Below are 14144 nucleotides of genomic sequence, written 5' to 3' on the forward strand. Positions count from 1 at the left end.
CTGATTTGCTCAATCGCTCAAGCCTATGCTCACTTGCTCACTGACTTGCACATTCACTTCTGTGATCATGTATTCGCTCAATTATCACTCCTTTGCTCACTTGCTCACTGATTTCCTGAATTGACACTCCTGTGCTCACTTGCACACCGATTTCCTCAACTGACACTCCTGTGCTCACTTGCACATTGATTTCCTCAATTGACACTCCTGTGCTCACTTGCACACCGATTTCCTCAATTGATAGCTCACTCGAATGAGCAAGTGAGCACAGAAGTAGTAAATTACCAAGTTAGTGCGAAAATAAGAATAGCAGAATAGGAATGAGTGAATAAGCTAATCGGTGAACAAGTGAGCACAGACGTGAGTGAATGAGCAAATCGGTGAGCAAGTGAGTACAGAAGGGAGTGAATTAGTGAGCAAATGAACACATAGGAGCGGGTGGATAACTAAAATAAGCGAAGGATCCCATAAGCGAAATTAAATGATTGATTGATAACTAAAATAGTAAGCAAGTGGGCATAGGAGTGTCAAATGAACAAATCAGTGAGCACAAAAGTTGATGAATTGGCAAGTTAGTGAGAAAGTGAGCATAGGAGTAAGCAAACGAGCATAACAATGAGCAGGTGAGATTGAAAAAGCTAGCAGAGGAAACAAGAATTTCTTTTTCATCTGAGACGAGGCAGGAGTTTCGTGGCTGCGACGAGTCGTGACGGACGTGTGTGATTCAACATCTAACCGTACATGAACCTCGTAAACATTAATCAGGGAAATTTCTAATGAATTGGTATATGCTGGAACGTGTGTTCTGAGTGTATTGTGCTACCTTAACGTATTTATGTTGTCAGAGTGAGATGTATGTTTCATGTTCTTAGAATTTTGCTGTACTTGATATTTTGTTGTGAAAATGGCGGGTTCTTAACTTTCTTATTGGATGACTGTATGCTCTGTGCGGAGAGACTTTTTCAAAGGGGGAGACCAGCTCGCATTCGCTCCTCGAAGTTGAAAACCGCAGCAAACCAGCAAGCCAACTTCGGCCGCTCACCACTGTGCCATCAGCGGGGTTCGTACCTGAATCAGCAATGAAATTATCGCAGATAGGTGGCGCTGATCTTTGTTGTTTCCTGTTACAAAGCAAATTTAATCTCTTTAAATTTCCGTTTATATGTGCAAGATTGGGGGAGGGTTTTGGTGACCACCATCATGACAACTTTTTTCCTCGTAGGGGGAAAAAGAGGAACTAAGAGGGACTAATCATCCCTCAAAAGAAGCCCATGTTTTTGGGGGAGGAATGGTGAATGACTCCGGTCTCCTCATCCATAATCCTTTGCACCGTGGAAACTACCATAAATTCCTTTTGTCACCATCTTGAGTCACCCACTTCCGTTCATCCCACGCGACCAGTGATGACGACGGAGAAAGGGGAGAATATCCTTGGGCTTTATAGGGCTGTTTCATCCTGAAACATTTATTTTTTTCAGAAGACAAAATCAGCAAACGAAACGTGCTGAATTGACGTGGCTTTTTTGCATTTTAGCTGCGTATTTTACTGTATGATGTCTTGTTTATTTTGTTGTTTTAGTGTCACACGTGTGCGCGTGTTGTATTTTTATAATAAATTTCGTAGCCTATAAGCTGAGAAATGGATAACATTCAAGAAATAGTTGGTAAATAATATCTTTTGATATTAGCATTAAAAATAATAGTAATTGACTTCCAACATTTTATATTAGGATTTTTTTTAAATATTTGCTTCTCGGATTTTTATGTTGCAGCTTCATTTTTAATAATCAAGCTTTCGAAATCTTTTCTTAAAGAATGTTCCACTGAATTATATGATCCACCAAGTTTTGAGGATGCTTAATTAAGGATGACATCTAACTATAACTCTTCTGATAGCTACGCCTAATTTAAATGAAAACAAAAAGATGATAAAAAGTTATTTGAAAGTTCAAAAGGATTTATTGAAATTATCTGTCTCGAGTTGGCTTGCAATCAACACGATAAAAATTAATCAACGTACGTGATTCATCTGAAATGGACATGAGAAAAATGTTCTCAGTCAAAGTTATCGCATAAGTAAATGCAAAATTTCTTATTTTAAATGTTTAAATGGTGTTGAACGAAGCAAATCACAGTACTAATAAGTAAAAATCAGTACAATAGTCGAAAAGATAATTTTGGAAATAATTCAGTTAAATAGGCAGTACAGTGATTGCAAACTATCGCAATTAACAGGGTAGTAAAGCGGGCGCACACTCGTTCTGTTTGAGCAATTACGTCGCGCATGATGTCAGCTGTGATTCCGGCATGTCATGGAAACAGCCCCTATTACATAGTCCTGGGAATACCGGCATAAGCTGAACACCGTGTAAACGGGTTGTAGCGAAAATCCCTGACACCGATAACTTCAAGGGTATTTTTAAATTTTTTTATTTCTCATATAAACGGGGCTTGGAAGACGATCGTAATCAACAACCAGCTTGGGAACAAGTTCTTCCTAAATTCAAGGAAATACACATTTTCTGCAATTTATACAAATACAACGCCACAACAGGCAAATTGCCCAACGAGGTGGCTGACTTAAGAACATCATGGATCCCCGAGCCATTTTTTGGAGGCCCTGCCTACTACTGCTACACCACACATGCAACCCGCCCACACAACCCCCCCTCCTCCCCCGCGGAACCCCCAACGAATTGGTACATGCGGGAATGTGCGTGTACGTGTAGTGAAACCTGACGTGAAGTTTTTTTTGTTTCTCTGTAATGCTTGCTATGTGTAGTGCTGCCATCTGCCACCAGTTTTTCTAACTATGAGTGAAGTGTTATGATTGAATGATTTATCGTTGTAGGACTGTTGCTCTCTGTGGCGAGACTTTTTAACGGGGAGATCGGCTCGCATTTGCGCCTTGAAGTTGGGAACCACAGAAAACCAACTTCAACCGACCACCACTGTGGGGTTCGAACTCGGATCCTCGCATCGCGAGTCCGTCACTATAACCACTCGACCACCACAGCGGCTAAAGTCGAAGTGAACTCGGAAAGAAAAGTCATTCGGTCTCCGCCGCGGGAATAATACCCAGTTTCTCTTGCAACCCGGGCAAGTGCCCTACCGTATACACCACTGGAGACGCGACCCTGCGAGAAAGAAAAACATGTCACCAGGAGAAGAAAACTTGCACCGGTATCTGGGCTTGGGGTTGCCGTTTTAAGAAAGTTTTAAGAACCCGAGATATTTCAAGATTGGCGAATATGAGAGGGTTTCAATAACCCGATATATCTCGAGATTGTTGCTTTTAAGGGATGATCTTGGCACGGGCAAACCGTCGCTTATAATTTATATCAAAAACTGATATTCAAAAATTAGTTTCTTTCCTATTCCTTTCACTAAACTTATGCAAGTCTTAAAAGTTTCTTCATTCTAGGAACCTGAACCAACTAATAAAATTCAGTGATATTTAAATATGATCTCTACCCGTATCTCCCTCTCTCTCTCTCTTCCAAGATACGTGTGGAGTGTTGGAAATTATATTAAGCTGAGGTGGGAAAATGCGAATTTAATTTCATCCTAATTAAACATCCTGAAAGCTTGGTGGATCATAATTAAATGAAACATCCTTTAAGAAAAGCTTTTAGATTTTGGAAAGCCTAAGATGCGTCTAGAATTTCCTTCACATGTTATGCAAATTCCTGTCTTGGACGCGGAGAGAACAAATGGTGAGGATAGTTCTGACTCCTCTAGAGAATATATTGGAAGACACAGTGCACAGAAATATTTCTTGCCCGAATGTGAAAAGGAGCTACCAGTGAAAGGAAGAGATAAGGCATAAAGTTCAACATGTTCGCAGTGTTTATCTTCTGAACATCATACGGAAACAGAAAGGCTTTAATCATCAGGGACATACGCTCTTAGAATAACTAGCCGGCACTGGACAATTAACTAGATGCATTTCCAGCAAACTTTGCTGATCATAACTATAAATTATTCGTGCATGTGGTAAATGAAAAATTTGCGAGCATAACTTACATTAGATCGGAAGTTATGAAGCCATAGCAATTCATTATTTTATTACAGGCTACACAGGTCTGCCATGAAAAAGATTTCTTAAAAATAATTAGCATTTTTTATAGTTCTTTATGATGATTAATGGGAAGAAAATTAAAAAATTACATAACGTATAATTTTTGAGATAAAGTGAAAATTAAATTTCAATAGTAATGTATAGGCAGCATACAACCCAGATTGAGACTGTATCTGTTTATAATGCACAGTTTCAATGTGGTTTGCATGCTGCCTATGCATTACTATTGATAATATAATATTATATACTATACTATATTTGTTTATAATGCATAGTAAATCATTTCTAAACACATTCCAGTGAACTTTAGGAGCTGATTCCGAATATGTCATGGGGTTTTGTCAGATAGGATCTACTTTTTTGAGAAACGAAAATTAAATTCAATAGCAATACCATAAGTAGCATATAGATCACATTGAAACTGTGCGTTAGACTGAATATAGTCGGATAGGCTCTAGTTTTTGAGATAAATTGAAAGTTAAATTTCAATGTTAATACGTAATCAGCATACAAATCACATTGAAACTGTGCGTTATGAATAATATAATAGATAATTGTCAAAAATATTTCATTAATTTTAGGGTGATTTTAGGGCCTACCATTATAATGACGGAGGGCTTGGCTAGTAATGTGAAGTATGTATTTATGAGGCGATGAAATTAAAATAATTCCAAAATATTTGGATTTGTATTATTTCTTAAAATATGAAATCATTTAGTGAAAAAAACCTTACGTAATAGAAAAAAAAAATGAATTGCATTTTTGGAATCAGCACTGAAAGGTATACAAAAATCACAGTTACATATCAAAACTAAAAGTAAACTATAAGTATCAAAAAAAGTTGTTTTGTTTTTGTAGATCTGTGTTATTTGACGCGATAACTTACATGAGCATCATAACAATCTTAAGGAATAGTAAGGAATAATAAATGCACAACCGATTTGAATAAGCATTTTATTTAAAAAACTTCGAATATAAATATATTCGATTCAATGTGGCAATTTTTATTTACTAAAATAGCTTGTATAATTTATGAGTCATCGATCACACAACAAGGCAGAAACACCAAAGATTGGGGCTGAATTCTCCCCTTGTCCTTATATTATTAATATAAGGACAAGGAAATATTATTTGTTTATCAGAGGATAAAAATAATCGAATCTTCAGTAATTATAAAAAAAGTTTCATTATTTTAATCAAAAATGTAAATGTAGAGAGGAATCAATTCCAGTATCGGTGATACCATAAAACTTCAGAATTACCTGATCGAACTCCAAATCACTTCCTTCATTCTCCTTTATTTTAGTATAATGTGATTTACCTGAAAGATAGAACAGAAAGATTTTGAAAAAAAATTGATTTAGTTTTTACAAATATACACATTTTTTATTATAAAAGTCAGATGAATGCAGTTTATTTGTGATATTTTTTAGTTCATAAAAACATTCTACTTGAATATTTTTAGCTATTATTCCAAAGCAAATAAAGAATATTATTTAAATCCACCTGGAAGATCATTTCAAGCTTCTATTCAAGATACTGTATTGAACTTGATTAATACTGTTCACAAAATACCAAGGAAATTAGTTACATTTTTCAGTTATTAGTTTGATGTAATAGTTGTAACTATTATTATCCCGAGTATAGTTTATATCGATACCGTATTCATTATTAGCAATGTGGAACGAGTTCCGTAGCCCACTATTGTCTGTACGAAAGATAAAAAAAAATTGAATTCATGGTCTTAGATAATCTATATCCCTTTCATTTCTAACACAACGCTTCAGAATCATGGTTAGCGTGCTTTCAAGACCAGTGTGGCAATATATAATGATAATTAATGATCTGAGTTTTCCTCAGCAATGTATGTATTCAGTCTACGACATTTGTTTTGTAAACATTGTTTCTGAATATGAATATAATTCAATAATGGTTTAATACTTTCTAGCACCAAAGTCGTGTTTATGACTAGAATGTTGGCGTATAGAACCTTTGCGTGTTTGTCTTCAGTATTTCATTTTTGCTTTGATGCATTGCATACTTGATTATATTCTTTTATATCTCCTTGGCTTTTTTCCTGACGTATTGTGTTTCCCGAATTTTTTTCTTTCGAACAGAATCATGACGGCATCACGAAATTCCATTAAGAGCTGTCAGATCTATTTAGTTTTGGTCTAGAAATAGCTTTGATTTTCGTCACTATAGAAACTTATAACAAACTTTTGACCAAAACAAATGGACAAAGTTATAACCAATAATTTGTTTGGTCGAGAAATGCACACCTGAGAAAAATAGATGTGTGTGTTTGTTTCTTGGTCTAATCACGTGGATATACAACAACGGTAATAATAGATTTATTCTCCAAAGGCGGGATCAATAAATGTGTCAGTCATTTTACCAATATTTCTAATGATTAGTTTTCAAACTCTAGGCAATATTTACCTATAAGCTATCGATTTTTACTCGATTGTATTTTGCTGTATAAAGTATACAATGTACAAAACAGTCAATAATGGAAGGATGGATATCAAGGGCTTGGTGTTTTGTCTGTCGATTCATCTCGACTAATAGCTTTTCAGTTAATGATTCATATTCATCTTCAGAGATTCGGCTTTAATCTTTGACGATGTTTTCGCATCATATTATTCGAAAGTGGGGGAAAATGAAACCACAAAACTGCATTTTTGAGAACGATGTTAATTTTCCGAGGCCTTAAAGAGAAATAGATTTTCTGGATATTAGTGCCGAGATAAATGTCGGAGAGAAAAATTATTTGTCTCCACCTTGTGTGTGTGTGTGTGTGTGTGTGCGCGCGTGCGTGTGTGTGTGTGTGTTTTCAACATTACTATTACAGAAGTAAAACACCCTCCGTAAAAACCGTTCAACAAATTATATACAAGATATGTTTTTCAATAACCATTCACAGCATTGTTATAGGGAGGATTCTTATAACGACGTTGCTATATGAAGCATTCTTATTGATGAAAATGGTTTCAACATTTTCGTATCCTCTTCAAACCTCAGCCAAAACTAACCATCGCAAAAGAAATCGATTGATTTGCGTTTATTGTATGTCAAAATGCCCTTTAAAAAGAGAAAACATTTTTTGAAAAAAAATAATTGTAATTAATTAATTATATGGCCGATATCTTTACTAAGACCATTTGAGTTAGGTACAATTACAAGTCTTAATTTGAGAAAAGAATCATTATATAAAACCATTGAAAACGAAGGTACTCATATGTGCACCTCTGTAGCAAAGACTAGAAACAAAAATTCATTCTGTTACCTAGGTGAGCATGCATTATGTTCTTCCCTTAACATTAAAAGTGACCGCAGAACCCAACACACGATTTCAACAGCTAGGAAACCAGGAACCCCAAAGCTGCGGCCCTGTTGGAGAGAGAGGCATTGTTATAAAATTATTCTCCTCTTCAGTAAGCATTGTTTTGAAGTCCCTTCTTCAAAGTAAAAATACAGTCTTCAAAGTATCTTCTTAAAAGTATTCTTATCAGAGTGAACATTGTTTTGAAACATTTATCTAAAGCCCTAGCATTCGTTTAAACCATAATTGTTGGTATTTCTTGGAACCACATTGTTCCACCTACAACATTGTTTAAAAACACACACACACATTCTGAAAAGAGCGATTGTTTCGCACCCTTTTTAAGTAGACCTTGAAACCACATTATTATAATCACGTTGTTTTACTTACAAGGTTTCCTTACCACATTGTTGTCTATGCCTCATGCAACAACAGTTGTGAAATCGTAACAATGATATAAAAAAAGTTTTTGTCACACAACATTTTTTAAGCTACTGTCGCAAAGAATTCTCTTAGAATCATTGATATCGGTATATGCTTTGAATATTTTTTTTATTATTTTTAAAGAATGAGAAAACGCATCTCTTAATTTTCCTGTGATAACGATTTGTAACTTAGCTTTTCATTATAATAAATTTATATATTTATTATTATAAGCACTGAAAATATCAATAATAATAATAATAAAATATTATTATTATAAATTCTAATGATTTATTTTCCAAATTGCTGTATTATAATTTATAATATTCTGCCGAGTTTATTCCTGATTACTTTTTCGATAATTTCAAGTATTTTTCACTCACTTATTTTATAAAACGTACTGAAATTCACAATTAATAAACAAAGCAATGCTTAACTTTTCAAGTGGATCAAAAACTTCTTCAGTAATTATTCAAATAATTTTACTTCATTTCCCTCTGTGCACAATCCATCAATACGAAGAATATCTCACCATGATGTTAGGGAGATGAGAATGCGGAGTAAATGAAGTTCCGGTGATCCCGTTCCCGAAGTGAAAAATAAGTAAATAAATAAACATGATTAAAAAATTAAGAAAACCGGGGGGGGGGGGAAACCAAAATTCGTAGAAATCGAATTCGAGAACTTGGAACGAGAAATTCAGAATAAATAAATAAAAATAAGAAATTTGCTTGAGCACGATGACCCGATTGAATATCCTAATCAGGATATGCCAAGATGCTGCTAGATCATGAAAGAACTCATCTCAAATGCCTATCTGAGCCTCTAATTGGATTTTCCTGCCGGAGGATGTTCAGAATTTTCCTCTGTGTTGCTCTAATTAGTGAAATTCTTCACCGCAAATATTCAAGTTGAAATGCTATCGAATGTTTACGCGTTTTGCTCAAGACGAAATACAGTGGTTTCGTGAAATTCTTAATTCAGAGAAGGAATGATAATTCTAAAGACAGCGGTGTCAATAAGTAAACAAATGTCATTTATATGAAGTGTTGAAAATAATATTTTTTTTTTTTTTTTTTAAATATTTCAAATATTTATTTGTTTCCAAAGTTAAATAATACATGAAACAGTGAAATCTCAATATTTGTTGTCAAGAGGCCTGAGCCTGTACAGAGCAACTAATTAAAGATAAAGACGAAAGAAACAAAAAAATAACACAACACTTATAATAAAAATAAAAAAAATAAAAAAAATAAAAAATAGTTAAATAATGAAATGAATTTTCAAATAAATTTTTCTAATAATTATTCTGATATACAAGTTCACATTTGATATAATAACAATTGATATGAGGCAACTACAGGCGTATGGATAATAATATAATTCGCTTCTATAATTGAAAATATACATCTATATCGTCTATTGCTATTAGAAATTCAAAAAGGGATTTTTTAAATGATGCAAACCTAGATATATTCTGCATTACCAACGGTAAAGCATTAAATAGTTTAGGAGCAAGGTAGTAAAAATGTTTGCGAAATATTTCTTTTCTAAATGAGGGTATGCGATAAATTTCGTTTGGTCTTCTCAATGATATGGACTCTCTTTGAGTGCATATTGATTTATTACGATATATGTAGAGTATGATTCGGTAGATGGCGTTATGTCTTATGGGGAGTAGGTTTAAATTTCTATAAATTGAGATTTGAGAACGAGCACTGTAAATAGTTTTAAAACATCTGTTTTGAATAGAACAAATAGGCAGCAGATTTGTCTTGTAATCGCCACCCCAGATGATGATACCATAATTGACAATTGAATAAAACCAGGCATAGTAAATTTCTCTCAGAAATTCTGCTGTTACCTTTTGTTTCAGATAATAGAATTTATATACAATAAAACGTAGTTTTTTCGCTATTTCTAGTGCATGAAGTTTCCATTTTAAATTGCTATTAATATTAAGTCCTAGATATTTGATATTTTGTACCTGCTGAATTTTTTGGCAGGAGCAGTCGAGGTTCATCAAACATATTGGGCTATGGAATTTTAGATTAAAATCAATTTCAGAGTAAATTAAGTTGAAATGAATGACTTTAGTCTTTGAAAGATTTAGGGTTAAATCATTGGCTAGGAACCACTTTCTGATTAAGCACAGGTCTTGATTTATTTTAGTTGTTAGTGTATTAAGATCGTTGGAAGAATATAAAAGAACTGAATCATCGGCGTAAGTAATCATAGTACCATGAATATTTAGTTTACATAAGTCGTTTATGAATATTATAAAAAGTAAGGGGGCTAAATTTGATCCTTGGGGGACTCCTCTCTGTATAGTGATATAGTCACTTAGTGTGTTTTTAATTTTAACTCTTTGTTTACGATTGGTTAGATATGAAGTGAACCAGTTCAATGTATTACCTCTGATTCCAGCAGAACTGAGTTTCTCAATGAGAATTGAGTGATTTACATTGTCATAAGCTTTTGAGATGTCTAAAAATATGGCCAGGGTAAATTTAAAGCTGTCAATACTGTTATAAACAAATTTAGAGAAGTTTAATAGAGCGTTTTCGGTACCACGTCCTTTTATGTAACCATATTGATTTACAGCAAAGAAATTTGTTAGGTTAAGGAATTTATAAATTCTAGATGATAAAATTTTTTCTATAACTCTAGAAAAAATTGGGAGAATCGATATAGGTCTGTAATTAAAAAGGAAATTTTTCTCTCCAGATTTATAGATCGGAGTGATGGTTGCTCGTTTTAAGGAATCAGAAAATGTGGCTGAATAAAAAGAAGTATTAATAAATTTTGTTAGAAATTCGACATTATTTCGTGCAAATTCTTTAATAAGATATATACTGTTACCATCGTAGTCAGGTGTAAAATTCTTGTAGAAGCTGTTTAGATTATTTAGGACTTCAGTATTATCTACATCAAACAAAACAAAAGAATTTACAGTTGGATATAAATAATTTTTGAATTCATTAGTGTCGTTAAAAGCTAGATTACCATTATTGATATCTTTAAAATGGGCGTTGAATTGATTTGCAAGTTCCAAGCTGTTAGAAAAAATTGGAAAAATTGTATTTTGGTTTTTATGATTGATGGTATTATTAATGAATTTCCATTTCTGATGGTTTGAATTACATTTAATAAATTGTTTTCTATAATATTCGTTTTTAGTGTTTATGATTTTCAATTTCAGTTCCCTAGCTACACAATTATAAGCAGTTTTAAATAATAAATCATGAGGATGTTTCCTTAATCTGATATATAATTTTTCTTTTCTCTTGATCAGGGCATAGATTTCAGATGTCATCCAATTTTTTTTAAATTTGTTGTTTCGATATGTTACAAACTTAAAGTTATTGTTAATAGAGTTCAGAGTGGATGTAAAATACTGATATTGTAAATTTAAGTCGATATTATTCAACCAGAGGTATTTATAATTGTTAAAATAAGTTGAAAGTTTTTTTTTATCTAATAATTTTAGAGGGGGATTTTCATTAGATTTGGAAATTGGAATTCTGTCATAATATAATTTTAAAAGAACGGGATAGTGATCGGTTAAATCGTTGATATATATTCCAGAGGAAAATGATATTCTATGATTTTGATTTTTTATAAAAATATGATCGATACAAGTCGAGGTATCTTTAACTCTGGTTGGTTCATTTATTAAGGATTGAAATCCAACCTGAAATAGATTGTTTTGATAATCAAGTACATCGGGATTATTTGTCAGTAAATCTATATTCATATCACCTATTATTATGATGTTTCCATAATTTAAACTTTTTAAGACAGAATCCAGTTCCGTGTTGAAATTTGAGATAGTAAAACTGTGAGAGCGATATAGTGATATTAATGCAATTTTCAATTTTTTGCTGTATGATAATATCATTTCTGCCGTTGACATTTCACATTCGATTTGATTGAAATTCAGCAAATTTTGTGTATAAACTGCAATGCCGACCGATTACTATCTCTGCATTTAAAATACGAATCAAAGCCTTCAATTTTATATAAATCGATTTCATTACTGTAGATCCAAATTTCGGAAAGAATTAATATTGAAATATGATTCATATGCTCTGATAGTAAAGCGGTTAAGTTATCAAAGTTAGCGCGTAAGCTCTGTATATTTACATGGAACATATTGCAATATGACTTACAATTTGTTGGTGCAGACGACAAAAACTGTTTTAACTCATCCAGGTTTGTTAGAGTCATACAGTTGGATTGGAAATCATTGTTTATCTCAGTCAATGGATCTGTGAATGTAAGTCGTCTTCAGATTTTACACGAAAGATCCTGGATGAATCGTCTTCACGTAAGAATATTTTGCCGTCACGGGTCCAACAGTACTTATAGTTGTGTTCCACTTTAAACTTTCGCGCGTTAAGGAACAGTGATTTTAGTTCGGGTGTGAGATGTTCACTGAAATAAACAGAGACGTCCATAAATCTTGGATTTATTTCAGAAGCCTTGATTCGGCAATCCTTTAATTCTCTCAAGATGTTGTCACGGATAATTTTTGATGTGAATTGTAATATAATGGGTTTTGGCCTGTCCTTGTTGAATGTTGGTACACGATGAGCAGTCACTATATTTTCGCAGATATTTGTTTTTGCTAGTGCATCAATATTCGTGAAAATTTGTTGGAGGTTTTCATTCTCAGTTTCTGGAACATTTGAAATCTCGATGTTCGTACGTCTGGAATACTGCTTTAGTTCGATCATGTCACAACGCAAATTTTTCATTTCCCTTTTCATCTCGATATTTTCTTTAGAAAGGAGTTCGTTTTTGGAGATCAGTTCATTGTTTGTTTTTTGTAGAGTTTCAATAGTTGTTTTTAGTTCTTTGATCGTTTCATTGTTGAATTCTATTGCTAGCGTAAATTCATCCATCTTGCGGGAAACGAACTCTTTAAGTTCGTTGTTCTGTTGAATTATTTTGTGAAGGATGTCTTGAGAGGATTCCGATTCACCATCATGTGATCTTGCCGATGAGGTCGTGGAGTCTTGAAGGCACATTGCACATAACCATTTTTTGTTTTTATCGGATGTGAATTTTCTGAAAGCTTTTTCACTGATACCACCACACAGATAATGAAAATTTGATTTACATTTAGAGCACTGGACTCGGTCAGAATCCACTACTATGATATCCGAGCAGGACTTACAAGACATATTTCGATTAGGCATACCTTAGACGATTTTTGTATTTAATGAAGCAAATAATTAAAATTTACCTGTAATAATTTTGAGCGGATATAAACAACTAGTAAACAGGGATTATTATACGTTTGAAAAAATATACAGTATAATTTTTTTGAGGAGCGAAAATAAAACGTGTCCGCACAACGTGCCTGCCGTTGCCAAAAAAGATTTTTCCTTTGATTTGAACTTTTCCTTCTAGTTTGAAGCGAATGCACAAATATTTATCCCTCACTTCAATTTCCATAGTTTGTGAATATTTTTTGCAGAATGAATGAGACGCGCGGCGGGGATGACGTTTTATTAGCTAGTTTCTGCCTATAATAATAACGTGCATGTAATATAGCATTTTCGATATTGAAAAATCTACGTTTCATTTTAGGCAATGCGATTATATTAACCCCTCTGATGTTTTTGTTTTCACTCCTTCTTTTAATGAACACATTTTTTCCTCTTTAATGCAAGAATCCACCAAAAGTGGAAACCTAGTATTTTTGTGAAAAGGCTAGGGGGAAAAGAAATTATTCTAGTTAGATCATTTTTTTACATGCTTACAAGTTTTAAATTACTTATACCAGAGGGTTCTTATTCTCTTTCAGCCACACGGCCCAAAATCAACAACAAGATCAGCTTCGCGACCCATGGGACTGTTTGTTTTTTGAAATAAGTGAACATTTTTATAACAGGACTGTTAGTGGATTTGTACGACCTATCTCAAAAGCTCCTGCGAATCAAGTTTGGATCGTGACCCATAGCTCAAGAATCCCTGACTGTAAATACATTCATAAGACCTTTGTTCGACCTATCTTGGAAGCCTTTGAAAATCAAACTTGTGTAGGGACCCGTAGCTAAAGAATCCCTGGCCGTAAAAGGGTTTGTACGACCCTTCTCGGAAGACCAGGCGAATCAAGTATGATTTAAGTCGAGACCCATAGCGCAAGAGACCCTGGGTGTTAGTGAATTTTAACGGCCCATCTCGGAAGACCTTGCAACCCTAGTTTGGGTCACGACCCATAGGTTAAGAACCCCTGACTTACACAAACAGGCTTTAGCGATTCGGTAACAAAGACGATGTGTTACTGTAATTACAGATTGGGGG

At 33.8% G+C, this 14144-nt stretch overlaps 1 protein-coding gene across 1 annotated transcript in view; it reads right to left on the reverse strand.

The window, feature by feature from the left end:
* Nucleotides 1-14144, reverse strand: part of LOC149076200 (otoferlin-like) — a 232747-nt gene that overhangs the window by 129071 nt on the left and 89532 nt on the right. Inside the window, exon 2 of the mRNA XM_089243754.1 lies at nucleotides 5344-5402. Coding sequence (XP_089099880.1) covers nucleotides 5344-5402 — 59 coding nt within the window. The remainder of the gene's footprint in view (nucleotides 1-5343; nucleotides 5403-14144) is intronic.

This window comes from Pholcus phalangioides, unplaced genomic scaffold (assembly GCF_987345545.1).
Source record: "Pholcus phalangioides strain wild (caught in Gottingen) unplaced genomic scaffold, Ppha-v1.0 ptg000015l_1, whole genome shotgun sequence".
Taxonomy (NCBI): Eukaryota; Metazoa; Arthropoda; class Arachnida; order Araneae; family Pholcidae; genus Pholcus; species Pholcus phalangioides.